This window comes from Anguilla rostrata, chromosome 11 (assembly GCF_018555375.3).
Source record: "Anguilla rostrata isolate EN2019 chromosome 11, ASM1855537v3, whole genome shotgun sequence".
Lineage (NCBI taxonomy): Eukaryota > Metazoa > Chordata > Actinopteri > Anguilliformes > Anguillidae > Anguilla > Anguilla rostrata.
This window is the reverse complement of record NC_057943.1, coordinates 35,260,821-35,279,209: the sequence shown is the minus strand read 5'-3', so window position 1 is coordinate 35,279,209 and position 18,389 is coordinate 35,260,821. Positions and strand designations below refer to the sequence as shown.

At 47.9% G+C, this 18,389-nt stretch overlaps 1 protein-coding gene across 9 annotated transcripts in view; it reads left to right on the top strand.

Annotated features, from left to right (window-relative positions):
- The window catches only part of fmnl3 (formin-like 3), a 57,490-nt gene that overhangs the window by 5,743 nt on the left and 33,358 nt on the right, over nt 1–18,389 (top strand). For all 9 annotated transcript variants that reach the window (XR_010324182.1, XR_010324181.1, XR_010324180.1 and 6 more), the window contains exons 2-4: nt 15,921–16,004; nt 16,142–16,222; nt 16,489–16,565. Coding sequence is in view for 5 of the 9 variants with exons in the window: in XM_064299585.1 (XP_064155655.1) it covers nt 15,921–16,004; nt 16,142–16,222; nt 16,489–16,565 (242 nt within the window). In the remaining 4 variants the exon portion in view is untranslated. The remainder of the gene's footprint in view (nt 1–15,920; nt 16,005–16,141; nt 16,223–16,488; nt 16,566–18,389) is intronic.

Genomic DNA, 18,389 nt, shown 5'->3' with positions numbered 1-18,389 from the left:
ACTCTACACAGTGTGACTGGAGGTGTGTGTTACTCTACACTGTGAGGCTGGGGTGTATTACTCTACACTGTGAGACTATATATATATATATATATATATATATATACACGTGTGTGTGTTTGTATTTGTGTTTTACTTTGCATCTGTCTAATTACTGTCTATGTACTTTACTCTTTTTGATGCTGTCTCGGGATTTGAGTGTGTGTGCGTGCATGTGTGTGTATGTGGGAGAACCAACACTTTTACACTTCTCTCTGGAATGACTGTACCTTATGATGTCATAGTTGGACCAGTGGTCGTCTGCAGTGGTGTCCAGTGGGTAATGACTTTAGCAGGGTCTGAACCCCACGGTTAAATGGGGCTACTTCACGCTTCTTTTCTAACAGAATGCTGCGCTTACTTCTAAGGGGGAGCATGTGCTAAAGACATCCCACCCCTTCTCTCCTTTGTTTCTCTTTCCACGGTGTCTGGGCTCTGTGTTTTCCATGTTTGAGAACAGCTGCCCAGTTTTTCCTCTCCTTTTCTGTGACCGGGGAGGAAATGGCTTTGTAGGAAATGGTGCGGGATGGTTTTTCCCCCAACAATAAGATTTGTGTTTGTGACTTGGCTACTGCTTTCCTACATGCCAGGCGTTCAGCAGAAATGCATGCGTACTGGTACCCCCACTGCAGGCAAGTGCTCATAGACCCACAGAGGACTTTTGGGTAAGGCGCAAAGATCAAGAGCTCCAGGCCACTTTGCGGTGTGTGTTTCCACTGGGTAGGGATGTTTGCTGAAAGTGAACTTGGATTTTTAAAACTGAAATTAGATGGTTACTGACTTGCTATTTTATGTGTGTGGGTGTCTATGTAAAGGTTTAATTAAGTATGTAGAAAAACTCTGTATGCGCTTAGAAATAGACTCACCATGCTTGTCCTGGTGTGCTGGAGTTTTGGTAGGTGTGCTAGCGTCTCTTTTCTGCCGGAGGGTGTTGGAGTTTTGGTAGGTGTGCTAGCCTCTCTTTTCTGTGGGAGGGTGTTGGAGTTTTGGTAGGTGTGCTAGCCTCTCTTTTCTGTGGGAGGGTGTTGGAGTTTTGGTAGGTGTGCTAGCCTCTCTTTTCTGTGGGAGGGTGTTGGAGTTTTGGTAGGTGTGCTGGCCGCTCTTTCTGCCGGAGGGTGTTGGAGTTTTGGTAGGTGTGCTTGCCACTCTTTATGAGGGAGGGTGTTAGAGTTTTGGTAGGTGTGCTGGCTGCTCTTTCTGCTGGAGGGTGTTGGAGTTTTGGTGGGTGTGCTGGCCTCTTCTTCAGCTGGAGGGTGTTGGAGTTTTGGTGGGTGTGCTGGCCTCTTCTGCGGGAGGGTGTTGGAGTTTTGGTAGGTGTGCTGGCCTCTCTTTCTGCAAGACGGTGTTGGAGTTTTGGTAGGTGTGCTGGTGGTGGTCTGGGGCGGGGACTGCAGGGTACAGGCAGGGGGGTTGCTGGTGCAAACTGGTGGGTGGGGATCATGTTGCTGTCCTCTTTTGAAGCACAGGGCTCTTGCTCTCTACACTCCTGGGGTCCTGGCTTGGCAAGGGTGAGAGGTTCAGCTTGGCCATAGGGTCTGTCTGCACAGCAAATCATACCAGTGTCTGTGAGCATTGGTGGTGGGGTGGGGTGGGGAGCCAGATGGAGGTGCATTTTGTATAATTTTGTTTCTTTTCAGCCATTCAGATGTGGACTTGCTTGTGTGTTCTGGATCATTGTTTTGCTGCATAACCCAAATACAGCCAACAATATGGCTGCCACACGTCAATCAATTATTGTGGGTGTGGCCATTTTTAGTAAAACAACTGTAACTTGTGAGTGCTTTGTCCGATCATCGCGAAACCTGGCATACTTGTACAATGGTTGACTCCAGGCACAGCATGCTAATTGATGGTGCTTAGCTAATAGGTGGCGCTGTAAGAGAAAGATAAATATAAATGTAGTTAACTCCTCAAATCTTTGAGCAGTCCAGTTTAATCTTTGCATTCTTTGTCTTTGTGTCAGTCTGCCATTGAATGTTCAATGATAAAGTCATATCTGAAAACAAGGCTGCCATCAGCCAATCAGTAGTTGATTGGAAAATGATGGGCTTAGCTGTGGCTGATCATCATGAAAATTGTTTGGAACTTTTCCTCAAAGCTAGGGAATACATAGGGAATGGAATTTTGGGACAGAAACTGAAAATTTATCCAATATGGTCCTTACAACTTAACATTCATAATTGCCGCATGCTGCTTGGACCCCGTCAATTAACGATTACGCTAATATTTATTTATTAATTGGTTGATTGCGTAACTAAGGGGGCATTCACTTATTCACATGGGTGATCTGGGTGTTTGATAACTTTTTAAAATTAAAATAAATGAAATAATTTAACAAAATGTGTTTTCTGTCTACTCCGTTTCCCTTGTTTTACATTTTGTCTAAAGATCCATTCTGTGTGACATGCAGTAATCAGGAAATCTGGAAGGGGGCAAATACTTTTTTCGCCGCTCTGTATGCACAGAAAGAGTGAGAGAGAGAGAGATACTGAGGCGTGCAAGTGGTTGAACTGGCCTATTTCATAAGCAGTTTGCCCAGACAGCATTTTGAAGTGACCCCACTCTGAGCACGAGGCTGACCTCAGCATCTAGAAACTGCAGCTGATGTCACACTGACAAAGGGGAACCTCAACTACTCTGCGTTCGGTTGGGCTGCAAGTGATTTGAACCTCGAGCTAGGCCCGGCTCGAGATCCCAGGCATTTTACTGAGCCCGTGCCCGACCCGGGAAAAGAAAAAAAGCCGGAAGTTTCCGGAAAACGGTTGTGCAACATGTATAGGCGTCTCAGGCCGTGTGCAGTGCGTAGTGCGACGGGGGGGAGAGAGAGAGGAGAGCAGGAACGCACAGGATTGACTGAAGACGCACAGCCGTGGTCAAAAACTATCGAGGATGCCCTAAATAAAACAAAAAATGTTTGCCACGGTGTCGTAAAGTATTAATTAAGATGTGTTTTTCGTTACAACAGGATTAAACTGGTTTATTGTTGCGTAGTTTGCTGGTCCTTGCTTAATCGTTGTGTTCACATGGTTGTTATTGGCCGGTTGTCATCATTTATCACACAGCATATGATAATTGGGTTCCACACGTCTGGCTTTCTCTTTCCCTTCTGAGAGAGCGGAACGTTCACTAACTTGCTTTTTAGCTGCAACCGCAGCTCTATAGCTCTGTCTGTCGGTCAGTCGGTTGGTTGGTCGGTCCACAAAAAGTGTCCCACCCCGTAGCGGCCACAGTTCTCGCCCCAGAAGGCAGAAATTTGGCATGGACGTAGGTCATGACCGGAAGGTAGAGCTGAGTAACTTTCAAGGCCAATTGACCAAGAGGGGGCGTGGCGATGGGCGTGGCCTATCACAAAAAGATTCACAGATTGGCACAAGATTTTGTGGAAAGGTTGGTCATGAGCCAAAGAAGAGGTCAGGTGTTTGTGTGAAGGTGTGTGCGTGGATGCATGCACACATGGACACACGGTCGCAGCTATCGCAGCTATAGTGCTTGTTTATTTCTGGTTCCGCATCCATCTTTTCACATCTTTTTTTTTGTTTTACTTTGTTTTTGTTGTTGTAAACTTATCACTGAAAGGATATCCCCGTGCCTCTATTGCATGTGCAGTGTGCAAAAAGCAATTCACGCCAAAGCTGTATATTTGCCGTATAGTTAAACAGGAGTTGTTGGGTGATTAAAACAGATATGTTTTAACAAATTGGAGAAAGTATTGATTTGATTTGGCTCGAAGAGTAGCAGTCGGCACAATGAACGGTGATCGCATGTAAAAGTGCAAGTTAAATACACGCAGACTAAGTTCTTTTTAAAACTGTGCGGCCCACGCCGGGCTGACCGGAACCGATCATCGTGAAGGCCCGGCTGAAGGTCAGGTCCGGTTCTGGTCCTGATGGGCTCAGGTGACTTTCAGAACTCTGAGGTGCAGTGGTGCTGCAGTAAACCCAGTCCAGCAGGTGTGTGAGTAGTGTTTGTATATAATGTGTGTGTGTGTGTAAATAGTAATGTGTGTATATAATGTGTGTGTGTGTGTGTGTGTGTGTGTGTGAGTAGTGTGTGTATTTAATGTACGTGGATTGTGTGTGCATATAATGTGTGTGGGTAGTGTGTGTGTAATATGTGTGTAGTGTGTGAGTATAATGTGTGAGTAGTGTGTGTATAATGCATGTGTGTGAGCAGCGTGTGTGTAAGTAGTGTGTGTATAGTGTGTGTGTGTGTGTGGTAGTGTGTGTATATGTAGTGATTGTGTGTCATATAACGTGTGTGGGTAGTGTGTGTGTAATATGTGTGTAGTGTGTGAGTATAATGTGTGAGTAGTGTGTGTATAATGCATGTGTGTGAGCAGCGTGTGTGTAAGTAGTGTGTGTATAGTGTGTGTGTGTGAGTAGTGTGGTTCTGTAGCTGTAGTAGCTTCCTGTGTAGCACAATGGGACTGTGTGTGAGGGAAGGAGAGAAGGAGAGGGGGCCTATGCTGCCTTTGTGCTCCTTTAGTAGAGGAACACTGAACATTGTGAGCACTGAGTACTGAACACTGAACACTTCTGAGCACTGAGTAGTGAACACTGTGAGTACTAAATTCTGAACACTGTGAGCTCTGAGTATTGAGCACTGCACACTGAGTGCTGAACACTAAACACTGCATACTGAGCACTGAATACTGAGTGCTGAACACTGACGCCTGTATACTGTATAACCTTCTGTGCCACCAGCTATGTATGACTAAAGACACACACACAAATGCACAGAACTCTCTCTCTCTCTGTCACACACAGACAGACAGGCACACACACATGCAGACACATTGTCAGTTGGGATGGGGTGGTGGGGAGGCACCAACATCTGTACATAATGAAATGTGTACACACCTTTTTTTCCCCCTCCCTCTCTTCCCCACCCTTTTCTCATTCTTTCTCTCTCTCCCCCCATTCTCTCTATCCTGGGGTTCCACTTCTCCTTTCTGGTCTATTTTAAGAGAGGGGCTATCCTAGTTCCACACGTGACTAAAACCCTGATTAATGACCGCACTTTCTAACCGACGTGTGACCGAGTGCATTCTTGCGATCTCTCAGTTGAGCTCTTTCTTGAAAGTCATGTGCACATCTGCCAAGGAAAAAACCCCCCGCCTGCCCGCTCATCTTCTCTCGGGGAAACGGTGCCGATTCCCCCGTCTGCTCCAGTGGAATCCGAGCCGCGGGTTTAGGTCACTTCCTGTTTGTGCCCGTCCTGTGCCGGAGGAGCCGCCGAGGAGGAAACGGCGCGCGGCGCAGCGGCGACGCGTGGGAACCAATGATTCACCGCGGCCGGGGCAACTCTCTGTTATACGCCGTGCTCACCCCGACTCTGATCTGACCATGCACCACGGCGAGAAGATGACATGCTGACATGCACACAGACAACACAACACACACACGACACACACACACACGCACACACAGACAAACACACAGACAAACACACACACAGACACACACACACACAGACACACGCACGCACACACGCACACAGACAAACGCACACGTACACACAGACACAGACACACGCACGCACACACACATACAGACAAGCACACACAAACACACATGCACACACAGACAAACACACACACACAGACAAACGCACACGCACACACAAACGAACACACATGCACACACACGCAAACACGCACACACAGACAAACACCACACAGACACAAGCACACACAGACAAACACACACACGCACACACACACACACGCACACGCACACAAACACACACGCACACACAGACAAACACACATGCTCACACACACACACACAGACACACGCACACACAGACAAACACACATGCTCACACACGCACACAAACACACGCACCACACAACCACATGCACAAAACAACACGACACACAGACAACACACACGCACACACAGACAACACACAGCCACAGACAACACAGACAACACAACAGCACGCACACAGCAAACACACAGCACCACAAAACACACGCACCGACAAACACAATGCACACGTGGATAAAATTACACTACAACGCGATAGATCTTCGTGTAGAGTTAGAATGATGCTTTAGCGATGAACTTCCAGCGATATGAATGCTTTAGCGATATGAATGCTTTAGCGATATGAATGCTTTATTAGTGGAGGTTGTTGAGGAATGTTCTCAACTGGTGTTTTAAATCATATTTGCCTTTTAAGTACAGTTGAGGCCAAAAGTTTACCTACACCTAGGCTAAAGACATTCAAACGCAGTTTTCTCCATTGTAAACGTTTTACCTCAACTGTACCAGCATGTCTGGCAGCAGCCTACTGGAAGAGCAGCCTTCACAGAGCTTTAACTTTGTGTTTGCTAGAATGCATTAGTGATAATAAAGGCCTGTTGTACATGGGTTGCCAGTCTGCTGCTTGCACCAATCACACAACGTACACTGTGGGGCATAGAACTGAATCCCCTTTGTCATTAAAGCTATGCGGGAAAACTTATAGCACAGCAATGAACATCTCGCGGACATTATTCCCATCACAGACTACTTCACATGCACACGGGACAGGAAGGACCACAGAATGATATGGCCCTCCCTCTAAAGTTCAGCCAGGTTGAGTTTGGGTTGCCTAGCAATGTAACCAATGGCCCCTCCTCCCTCGAGCACTCCAGCACTCTATCGCAGCTCCCCAGCTCTGGTCCTGGGTGGTCACAGGGTGTGCCAGTTTAACTCCAGTCCTGTATGATCTCAGGGCATGCGGGTGTAACTCCAGTCCTGGATGGTCACAGGGTATGCCAGTTTAATTCCAGTCCTGGATGGTCACAGGGTATGCCAATTTAACTCCGGTCCTGGATGGTCACAGGGTGTGCCAGTTTAACTCCAGTCCTGGATGGTCACAGGGTGTGCTGGTTTAACTCCAGTCCTGGATGGTCACAGGGTATGCCAGTTTAACTGCAGTCCTGGATGGTCACAGGGTATGCCAGTTTAACTCCGGTCCTGTATGATCACAGGGTGCGCCAGTTTAACTCCAGTCCTGGATGGTCACAGGGTATGCCAGTTTAACTCCGGTCCTGGATGGTCACAGGGTGTGCTGGTTTAACTCCAGTCCTGGATGATCACAGGGTGTGCTGGTTTAACTCCAGTCCTGGGGGAAAATCCCACATGGGATTTGAACCTGGGACCTTCTTGCTGTGAGGCAACAGTGCTGCCCCTGTTTAATTATGCACCCATCTTTGGTTTGTTAGGGGGACTTCTTGTTAAGGTTTGAACCGCCCCTGTAATACCCCTGTACATTGACGGACAGGTCTTTTGAAAATGAAAATGCAACTTATCATTTGGATTCTGCCGGAGTAGACACGTGAGAACGCCGAAGTGAAATTTGCAGACGGCAGAAGTGCAGTGGATTTTTGTTGATGTCAGCCTTGTACTGTGAGAAACCGATTGGCCATTAGAACATGGGAAGCAAGAGGCTAAACGGCTACATTCAGAGGCCTGTCCGTCCAGTCTGAGCTCTCTGGTGATTGGCTGTGTGTACCTCTGTCTTTAGGCACTGTGAGTCACACACATTTAGGGATTTGAGCCCAGGGTCAATTTGCCATTAATTGGCATTTAAACTTAATGTTGTCCTTTTTCATTTTTAATCACAGATCAGGCTATAAAGAAAAACCTTATTGTATTTAACAGCAGACAACAAGAATCCCACATGAGTTTTATTATGAGAAAAAATGATGATGATCAAGCCAGCAACCCTTGTGAAAATGCAATACGCTGATATGTAAATATGTGTTTTATTTTACTTAATTGTATTTATATATGTAGTAATATAGTTGTATAATTATATATGTATAGTAAAAATTTATGAAAGTAGCTATAATTTGGATTTTTGCCCATATATTGTGAGGTTTTGATATAACTTAATTTTAACATTAACATTTTGATAACATTTTTTAAAGCATTTGCTATTTCAGTACATTTTCAGTAGTTTTGCTGAAAGGAGGCAGGTGCTTTTGCTGGAAGGAGGCATTTCCTGTTAACGTTGCAGAGTAGCAGACTGCAGCCCTGGGGAACGGCGTGACATAGATCTGCTGGGCCTCGTGGCGCAGCGTAGGGTAGAGCTGTGACAGAGCTGCTGGGCCTCGTGGCGCAGCGGGAGTAGAGCTGTGGCAGAGCTGCTGGGCCTCGTGGTGCAGCGTGAGTAGAGCTGTGGTAGAGCTGCTGGGCCTCGTGGCGCAGCGTAGGGTAGAGCTGTGACAGAGCTGCTGGGCCTCGTGGTGCAGCGTGGAGTAGAGCTGTGGCAGAGCTGCTGGGCCTCGTGGTGCAGCGTGGGGTAGAGCGTGGCAGAGCTGCTGGGCCTCATGGTGCAGCGTGGGTAGAGCTGTGCAGAGCTGCTGGGCCTCGTGGTGCAGCGTGGGTAGAGGGTGGCAGAGCTGCTGGGCCTCGTGGTGCAGCGTAGGGTAGAGCTGTGGCAGAGCTGCTGGGCCTCGTGGTGCAGCGGGACGTAGGGCTGTGGCAGAGCTGCTGGACCTCGTGGTGCAGCGTGGAGTAGAGCTGTGGCAGAGCTGCTGGGCCTCGTGGTGCAGCGGGACGTAGGGCTGTGGCAGAGCTGCTGGACCTCGTGGTGCAGCGTGGAGTAGAGCTGTGGCAGAGCTGCTGGGCCTCGTGGTGCAGCGTAGGGTAGCGCTGTGGCAGAGCTGCTGGGCCTCGTGGTGCAGCGTGGGTAGAGCTGTGGCAGAGCTGCTGGACCTCGTCGGGCCGCACTAGTCGTACGTGAACGAGCTGTGGCAAGGAGCTGCTGTCTCGTGTGTTGCCGGCGGTGACTGACTTGTTTTAGAGATGCTTTTAAAGCCTTGGTGGTGCTGGAATCGGTGGTTAGAAACGTCTGATGCGGGGAGCGCTGGTGCCCTCGGGGGCGCGTGATCAGGAGGTGACATCAGAGCTGCTGGGCCTCGTGGTGCAGCGTGGAGTAGAGGTGTGGCAGAGCTGCTGGGCCTCATGGTGCAGCGTGGAGTAGAGCTGTGACAGAGCTGCTGGGCCTCGTGGTGCAGCGTGGAGTAGAGGTGTGGCAGAGCTGCTGGGCCTCGTGGTGCAGCGTGGAGTAGAGCTGTGGCAGAGCTGCTGGGCCTCGTGGTGCAGCGTAGGGTAGAGCTGTGGCAGAGCTGCTGGGCCTCGTGGTGCAGCGTGGAGTAGAGCTGTGGCAGAGCTGCTGGGCCTCGTGGTGCAGCGTGGGGTAGAGCCGTGGCAGAGCTGCTGGGCCTCGTGGTGCAGCGTAGGGTAGAGCTGTGGCAGAGCTGCTGGGCCTCGTGGTGCAGCGTAGGGTAGAGCTGTGGCAGAGCTGCTGGACCTCGTGCCGGGGAATTTCATACGTTTCACTTTCATTTCCACTGTTCGCCAAACGCCACGCTTATGCAAACCTGGCAAGGAGCTCCTGATCTCGTGATCGCTTACTGCCGGCGGTGACTCGCACATTGTTTTCAGAAGTAAAAAAAAAAATAATAAAAAAAACTTTTTTTAAAAACCCTTGGGTTTGGCTGCTGTGAAATCAGGTGGTTTTACAGAAACCGTCTGATGGCGGGGTGAGCGCCGGTGACCCGTCCGAGGAGGCTGCCTGTGACTCAGGAACGGGTGACATCAGCGTCAGGATGAAGCCCGCGATTGTGGGCCGTGACAGTGGGACTGTATTGTGTAATGGAGTGCAGTGGACTCTGGATCAGTGCAGCGTTTGTGTTCGCTGCTGCTGCTCTGCGCTGTATGGAAGCGGCAAATTGGGTTATGCTGGTTTTGTCTCCTCCTATCCCCTGCTCCACTCCTTCCCTATCTCCTTCTCCATCTCCCCCTCTCTCACGTCTTTCCTCTCTCCCCTACTCTTTCTCTTCCTCCCTCCCTCCACCTCTTCCTCAGCCCTCGTGCGCCTCTTTCTCTCCCTCGTGTTATTTCTCTCAGTCCCCATTCTCGTTCGTTCTCCTCTGCCTTCCAGCTCTCTCGTGCTTCCTCTTTCTCTCGCTCCCTCCGCCTCTTGCTTTCTCTTCCTCCTCCTCGTGCGCTCCCTCCCTCTCTCTCTCTCTCTCTCTCTCTCTCTCTCTCTCTGGCAGTGGGCTGTCATTGTGCCGTTTGGCTTTGTTGTGATTGCTGTCTTCAGGTTACGCTGAAAGGCTCAGAGGATTGGGTGTCTGAGGAGAGAAAGGAGGGCAGTGCTTTCTCACAGTCGACAAGAGAACACACAGTCCAACCTACCTGTGATCACTTACACACACCCCAATCTACCTGTGCCCAAATGCACACTCACACCCCAATCTGCCTCTGACCAAATGCACACACACACCCCAATCTACCTGTGCCCAAATGCACACTCACACCCCAATCTGCCTCTGACCAAATGCACACACACACCCCAATCTACCTGTGCCCAAATGCACACTCACACCCCAATCTGCCTCTGACCAAATGCACACACACACCCCAATCTACCTGTGCCCAAATGCACACTCACACCCCAATCTGCCTCTGACCAAATGCACACACACACCCCAATCTACCTGTGACCAAACACATGTACACCCCAATTTACCTGCGACCATACATACACACACACACACACACACACACACACACACAGCCCAAACCACCTGTGACCACACACCCCCCAACCTACCTGTGATCACTTACACACACACACACACACCCCAATCTACCTGTGCCCAAATGCACACTCACACCCCAATCTACCTGTGCCCAAATGCACAATCACACCCCAATCTACCTGTGCCCAAATGCACACTCACACCCCAATCTACCTGTGACCATACATACACACACACACACACACACACACACAGCCAAAACCACCTGTGACCAAACACACACAGACATCCCAATCTACCTGTGACCACGCACCCCCCAACCTACCTGTGATCACATACACACACACACACACACACACACCAATATACCTGTGACCACACACACACACACACAAATCTAACTGTGGACCCCACGTGATCACCCCGGACGGTGACCGTGGAGACGCTGAAACTGCGATGCGATGCCCTCTGTTCCCATGCCGATGCCAGCTCAAGTTCCCGCTGTCACCCTCTTGCTGTTTAACTGAGGGAAAAAAAGAAAAGAGAGAGAGAAAGCAAATGGCTGCCCCAATCTGTGGTTCCCCTTCTCAGTTTTCGGCGGCTGAATGGATTCGGCTGAGCCGGCTCCCGGCCCTGTCACACCCATGCTGACATCACGGGCTTCCCCTGTTGCTCAAAACTGTTCCTCTCTGAAGTGGGAGGGGGGAGCAGAGGGGTGGCAGTCCCGGCAGCTAGATTAGCCATACACACACACACACACACACACACGTGAAGCAGTTTCAGAATGTAGGGTATTTTTGTAGTTTTCCTGTGTCTCCTCTCTTCAGTGCTGTGTGCAGATGCAACAGGTCACACCTGCAGTGAGTTCAGTTTCAGGGATTAAATATAGCCTATACTGAGGGATTTAATGTAGTTTATACTGAGGGATTAAATATAGCCTATACTGAGGGATTTAATATATTTTATACTGAGGGATTAAATATAGCCTATACTGAGGGATTTAATATATTTTATACTGAGGGATTAAATATAGCCTATACTAAGGGATTAAATATAGCCTATATTGTGGGATTAAATATAGCCTATACTAAGGGATTAAATATAGCCTATACTGTGGGATTAAATAAAGTTTATACTGAGGGATTAAATATAGTCTATACTAAGGGATTAAATATAGTTTATACTGAGGGATTAAATATAGTCTATACTAAGGGATTAAATATAGCCTATATTGTGGGATTAAATATAGTCTATGTGGAATTAAATATAGCCTATACAATGTGATTAAATATAGCCTATAAAATGTGATTAAATATAGCCTATACTGAGGGATTCAATGTAGTTTATATTGAGGTATTAGATATAGCCTATACTCAGGGATTAAATATAGCCTATACTCAGGGATTAAATATAGCCTATACTGAGGGATGAAATATAGCCTTTATAGAGTGTTACAGTTTGTAGTCCTAAAACCCGAAAGTACGCACGCATTTGTGAGCCATGAGTTCCCTCGCTAGATTTCCAATGCATTTTTCCCATAGGGATTTCATTTTCTGCTGTGTGTGGTGAATGTAAGCCTAAGAGAGCTCCACGTTTTCCACCCCCCCCCTCCTCGTAGCCCACTCCCCACTCCGTCAGTGTCAGTTCACCCCCTCCACTCACACCCTTTATAGTGACCCTGCTGTAGTAACACTGTATTAGTGGCACTGCTGTAGTAACACTGCATTAGTAACACTGGTGTAGCAAGTCCGTTAGTAACACTGCTGTAGTATCAGTGTTACGTCAGAGTCCAATGGCGTTGTGCTTTACGTCACTCCAGCTGACGCTTGGCGTTGCGCATGGTGATCTCAGGTTTGTGTGCGGCTGCTCGGTCATTCATGAAGCTCCTGATGAACAGTTCTTATGCTGATGTTGTTTCCAGAGGCAGTCTGGAACTCGGTAGTGAGCGTTGCTACGCACTGTTTACTTCAGCACTCAGTGCTCCCGTTCTGTGAGCTTGTGTGGCCCACCGTTTTGCAGCTGAGCTGTTGTAGCTCCTAGACGTTTACACTTCACAATAACAGCACTTACATTTTACCAGAGCATTTCTAGCAGGGCAGAAATTTGACAAACTGTCATTGTTGGAAAGGTGGCATCTTATGACAGTGCCATGTTGAATGTCACTGAGCTTTTCAGTATGACCCATTCTATTGCCAATGTTTGGAGATCGCATGGCTTGCTTTTATGCACCTGTTAGCAATGGGTGTGGCTGAAGTAGCTTTGGAAGGGGTGTCCACGTACTTTTGGCCGTGTTGCTGCCACTGGGGTACATGGAACCTGAGTGTACGAGGGTCAGCATGACCACCTCTGCCTTCAGGAGTGGGGGGGGCAGGGGCGGGGCAGGGCAAGTTCCTCCATTCTCTGAACGTAGAGGAGACCTCTGAGCTGGGCAGTAGAGAGAATGAGTTTGGACCATGAGACTGGCAAACCTAGAACAGACAGATATAATCTCCCTGAGACTAAAAGAGAGAGTGATCCAGGCAGAGGGAGGTGGAGAAAAGGAGTGAATGGAAGAGGAAGTATGACTGAGAAGGAGAGAGGAGAGGGGTCGACGAGAGGAAGAGGGGGAAAGAGTTGAGGAGGTAGTGTGAAGAAAGAGAGAGTTTATGGCTAAATTTAAGCTCTCTAAACAAGCACATTCCTTTGGCAATTCCAGACATCTGGAATGCCTGATCTCTGTTTTTTCCTGCTGTGTGGCATTTGAAGTTGAGTCCTGTCAAAATAAGGCTAATGTAAGTGTTCCTGGCTTCAGTCCTGGGGCGGGGAGGGGAGGGGGGGGGCGGTGACCGATAGTGAGATTTCTGGCAAGGACTCTTTGTTTTCATTTCTGAAGCGGCAATTAAATTTTATATTTTCATTTTCAACTGTAAACAATTAATGATTGCACTATTAAATGCCAAGTACCAACAACCACACCAATACCAAACTCCAAACACACACATTTCATAGAAATGTAGTGCGAGCACATTCATACACACATGCATAAACACACACACACACATACACACACACACACACACATACACACACACACACACACACACAACTCATACCTAAATGCTTTTCAGCATAATTGGGTTTTGCTCCACCGTAGCAACGGTGATGCCGGTTCATGCAGTCAGCCGGCTGCTGTGGTTATTTTGTAATGTGTTTTCTCACACATCACCTTATTTTATACAGTCAGCAAAGTCCTACGTTTGCAATTATTGCGCTTGCGCGTTGTTGCCAAGCAGTACATTACAGTACATTCGTCTGGCAGGCAGGCTTACTCTGAGAGACCTTACAACGAGAAAGAACCAAAGTGCATCCGCTCAAGCTGCTGTGAGTGGCAGTGCCAGACCCGGCTAGCAGCATTTCCCAGACAAGTGTGTGTATAACATGAATAAAATACCGAGTGTGACTTAGCTTGTGGCAGCCTAGCACCTGAGCTCATTCGCACAGCTAGCGTCCGTATGAAGCTAAGCCAGAGCGGTGGACCTCTGGAGGAGCTGTCACCAAGCAGTCGCTAAGGAAGTCAGGTAACCAAACACACAGCAGTACTTTCAAGGGCGCTCAGCTTGTGGGCGCACACTTGCCAGTCAGTCAGTCTGTACCGCTGTGGGTTTTTTATTTTCCAGTGACTCAGACAGGGGCGTTGAAATTTTGTAACTTACCCGTAACTGTTGATAACCTTAACACCACCTTTATGTGAAGGGGTCTACACGAGAGTGACACACAAAGCCTTCATATAGTAAGGCCGGCTTCAACGATCACATTTATGCGTTCCAATCCGACAGCCTTCAGCTGTGTCGTGAATTACATCACCGTCACATGCCGAAAAAGAATGTCGTGGTGATGGCTCTTGACAGCCAGTAGTCATAAGGTTTTATTATTGTTTACAAGTTTCATTCAGTACTAAATGGGGTTTATGTAGGATCATGTATAGAAAGTTTTCCCATGATCTCTTCTCGGAAGTTTTGTTTTCGTGACTCAGAAATTCCTGTGTGTGTGTGTGTGTATTTGGGTGGCTTGTGGTACAGCTCTTCAGACTGTGACTTTGTTTCCAGAAGGATGGTGATCAGGTCCCCCAACTCTGTTGGGTGTGAGAATGGAAGGGAGTTTCTGTCTCTCTCTCCCTCGCTCCTTCTCTCTCTTCTTCGCCCCCATTCTCTCTCCCTCGCTCCTTCTCTCTCTCCCTCACTCCTTCTCTCTCTCCTTCGCTCCTTTTCTCTCTCCCTCGCTCCTTCTCTCTCTCCCTCACTCCTTCTCTCTCTCCCTCGCTCTTTTTCTCTCCCTCGCTCCCTCTCTCTCTCCCTGTCTTGCCTAGCCCTTTCCTAGAGGTAACATGCTGGTGTGACTCAGCGTGTTTGGAACCCATCACTCAGACCCACTATGATTTACCATTTTGATGCTCAAAGCAGACTGAAGAAGCCTCATTGTGGTCTTAGGTGGCTTTAAATTATATTGTTTAAAAAAAATGTGTGTGTGTTTTTAATGTGTGGTTGCTTTTAACTTGCTGAAATCTTGACTCCTGTGTCACTCATTCTGTGGCAAGCTGACGAGAGACTCCCCTGGCCCTCCCCAATGCGACAGATTTACGGAACGATCCGTGCTGTGATTTGATTTGTCAGTCAGTGGAGGCAGAAAAGATTGTATCTCACGACAGGAAGTGAGGCCCGTGGGGTTAAGGACCCAAGAGCTCTTAACCGCGAGTGCAGCAGGGATGGAACTGGACTTTCGGGAACAATGTTTACTTAAGTCTCTCTCTCTCTCTCTCTCTCTCTCTCTCTCTCTCTGTCTCTTCCTCTCTCTCTCTCATTCTCTTTTTTTCTCACTGTCTCTCTTTTTTTTTCATACTGTCAAATTCAAATTCATGTTGCTTTATCGGCAGGAAGCACGTATGTAAATATTACCAAAGCAAACGGTAATCAATTACAGTACATATGCACTGTAAAATAATAGCGCTAGTTAGCATCCTCAAAACGGTAATTACTGTATTAATCAAAACAAGTATGAAAGATGAATCCCCTGTGGATGTTAGGAGTGGATGGTATCTCAGTGTCCCTCAGGTTCTGGCAAGCTTAAATATATTTTGCCGCAGTTGGGGCTGTAGGTCCTTCTCCTAATAGGATTACACATTTTTCATCCTTTGATAAGGAATTGATGTTCTTTACAGAAAATCTGTGATGATGTGCTTTTCTTATTTTTGAGTATTTTGTGCAGTTAAGGAGGAAGTGCGCCTGTGTCTCCTCCCCTACTGTCTAACAGTGAGCACATCTAGTCACACTCTCTCTCTCTCTCTCTCTCTTATCAGAACTCGATGAACCTCCCCCCCGACAAGGCCCGCCTCCTACGCCAGTATGACAGCGAGAAGAAGTGGGACCTGATCTGTGACCAGGTAGCGCCCCGCCCCTCGCCCCGCCCCTGCAGCGACCGCACGCGCCGCCATCGCGCCCGCAGAGAGAGCGTTGCCGCGGAGACCGGTCTCATCGGCACATTACTCTGTCTGTGTTTTTATTTTTTATTTTTTTTTAGGAAAGGTTTCAGGTGAAGAACCCGCCCCACACTTACATCCACAAACTGCGGGGCTACCTGGACCAAGGCGTCACTCGAAAGGTGAGGGCGTGGCCTACCCGTGATCATGTGGTACAATATAATCGTAGTCAGTTTCCATATCCGTTTAAGTGAGGCTATTTATGTATTGTTGATCAAGCTACGTGTGGCCCTTGTGACTAAAAGCTTATTTTTAAAATTCAAACACAGTGTTTTATTCTCAGTCTGTTGCCGTGGCAATGTGCATTGTGATAACGGCTGTGCATCTCTACTGGGTGACGGCGTCACCCCAAAACTCACTTTGATCTCTGCGGTTTTTTTTCTTCCAGAAATTTCGCCGGCGGGTTCAGGAGTCGACCAAGGTGCTGCGGGAGCTGGAGATATCGCTGCGGACCAATCACATCGGGTAAAATAAAAGACCCTAACCCTCTCCCCGAACCCTCTCTCTGTTTTTTTAGAAATAGCCTGTTTCGGTATCGGTCAACCAGACAAATTTCTTCCCGGGAGCGCGTGAGTTGTTTGGGTACACTTTACTTTCACTGTGCCGAGGGTAGAAAATGAGGGCGGTGTAGCACAGTGGGTCAGGAACTGGTCTTGCAACCGAAGGGTCATGGGTTCGATTCCTGAGTAGGCCACTGTCATTGTACCCTTGAGCAAGGTACTTAACCTTCGGTATATATCCAGCTGTATAAAATGGATACAATGTGAAATGATATGTAAATGTTGTGTAAGTCGCTCTGCTAAATGCCTGTAATGTAATGTAAATGATGTGTTGCCATGGCTGCCTGCATGTCAACACAGCATTGTCGACCCTCTGTACAATAATCATAATGCATGCTTACTGTATGCTTAATCATATCATGGTAAATCGTATGTGGCAATCAGTGTATTTGCAGGAGTATAGCTTGATTTTATTGCAGTGAAGTTTACCTGTAAAACGGTCATCGCAGTCACTGTCTATACTATCGTTACATAGGCTATTTCCTAGCTGTGTCTCAGCTGTGCACATAGCAAGCTGTGTTGCAGCTGGGCTGTCTCTATGCAGCCAGGTGTGCTAGTGTCTGAATGGCGAGATCTTAAAAACAAACCTAATTTGAGGTTGCGATGCGGTAGAGACCTGCGGCAGAAGGGTGTGGCCAGTGTAACCGTGGCCTGCTGGCCCTGTGAGGTCGTGCACAAGGCTGAACCTTCCACTGCAGAGTTGTAATCGCATCTGTTTGGTCGTGCACTCCGGGGACCAATCCGGGCTCATCACGCCCGTTTGATTGTACGCATTCAAAAAAAAACAAACCCCTGCCAACGTGGCGAGCGACTAGGGCAATGTCACCCACCAGAGCCAACAAGTTATCCAAATTTGGCTGGCGGCTGGTGTTCATTTCAGACGCTGATGGTTATCGTCAGTGGTAGCAGTGTGATTCTGCCGTACAGGTGTTATGTGGAGTATTCCGTCGTATTTATTCGATTTTTTTTCAAAATTCAGCTTGTAAGACTTTCGTGGGACGTGCAGCCCAAATGTGGTGTAACTAAACTCCAACGCAGTGTGTGCAGGTGGACCAGACGGACATTTAGTAGATTTGTGAATATTTGTTATGAGAAGTCTTTACTGCATTGCTCTGAGCTTTACTTTTAATGCTTTTGAGGCCACACAGAGCTTCCCTGTCCGGGAAGGTGAGTGTAATTTAGGGCGTGTTCACGGTTGCCACGGCCACGAGTAAAGTGGTGTCTGTTTACTGGATATCTGGCATTTTTGTGGAATTTATGTCTGTCTTCCTCCCCCTTTCTTCCTTTCTTTCTCTCGCTCTGTCTCCTCTCATTTTCTCTTCATTTTCTCTTTTCCCTCCCTCTGGTTTCTGCATGACCAAAACTCCACACAACTGCTCATATTTTCACAGTAATAAACAAAAAAGGGCAAAAAAATAAAATAAAAAATAGAAATGTTTCATAGATTTCTAGAAAATGTTTGATTAAATTTGGCATGATGGAATGATTTAGAAAATAATTTAAGCTAGTGTAGGGTGTAAAATCCATCCATCCATCATCTATACCCGCTTATCCTGAGCAGGGTCGCGGGGGGTGCTGGACCCTATCGCAGTGTGCATTGGGCGAGAAGCAGGAATACACCCTGGACAGACCGCCAATCTATCGCAGGCCACACACACCGTTCACACATACTTATGGGCAATTTAGGGTCTCCAATCGGTCTACCTGCATGTCTTTGGACTGTGGGAAG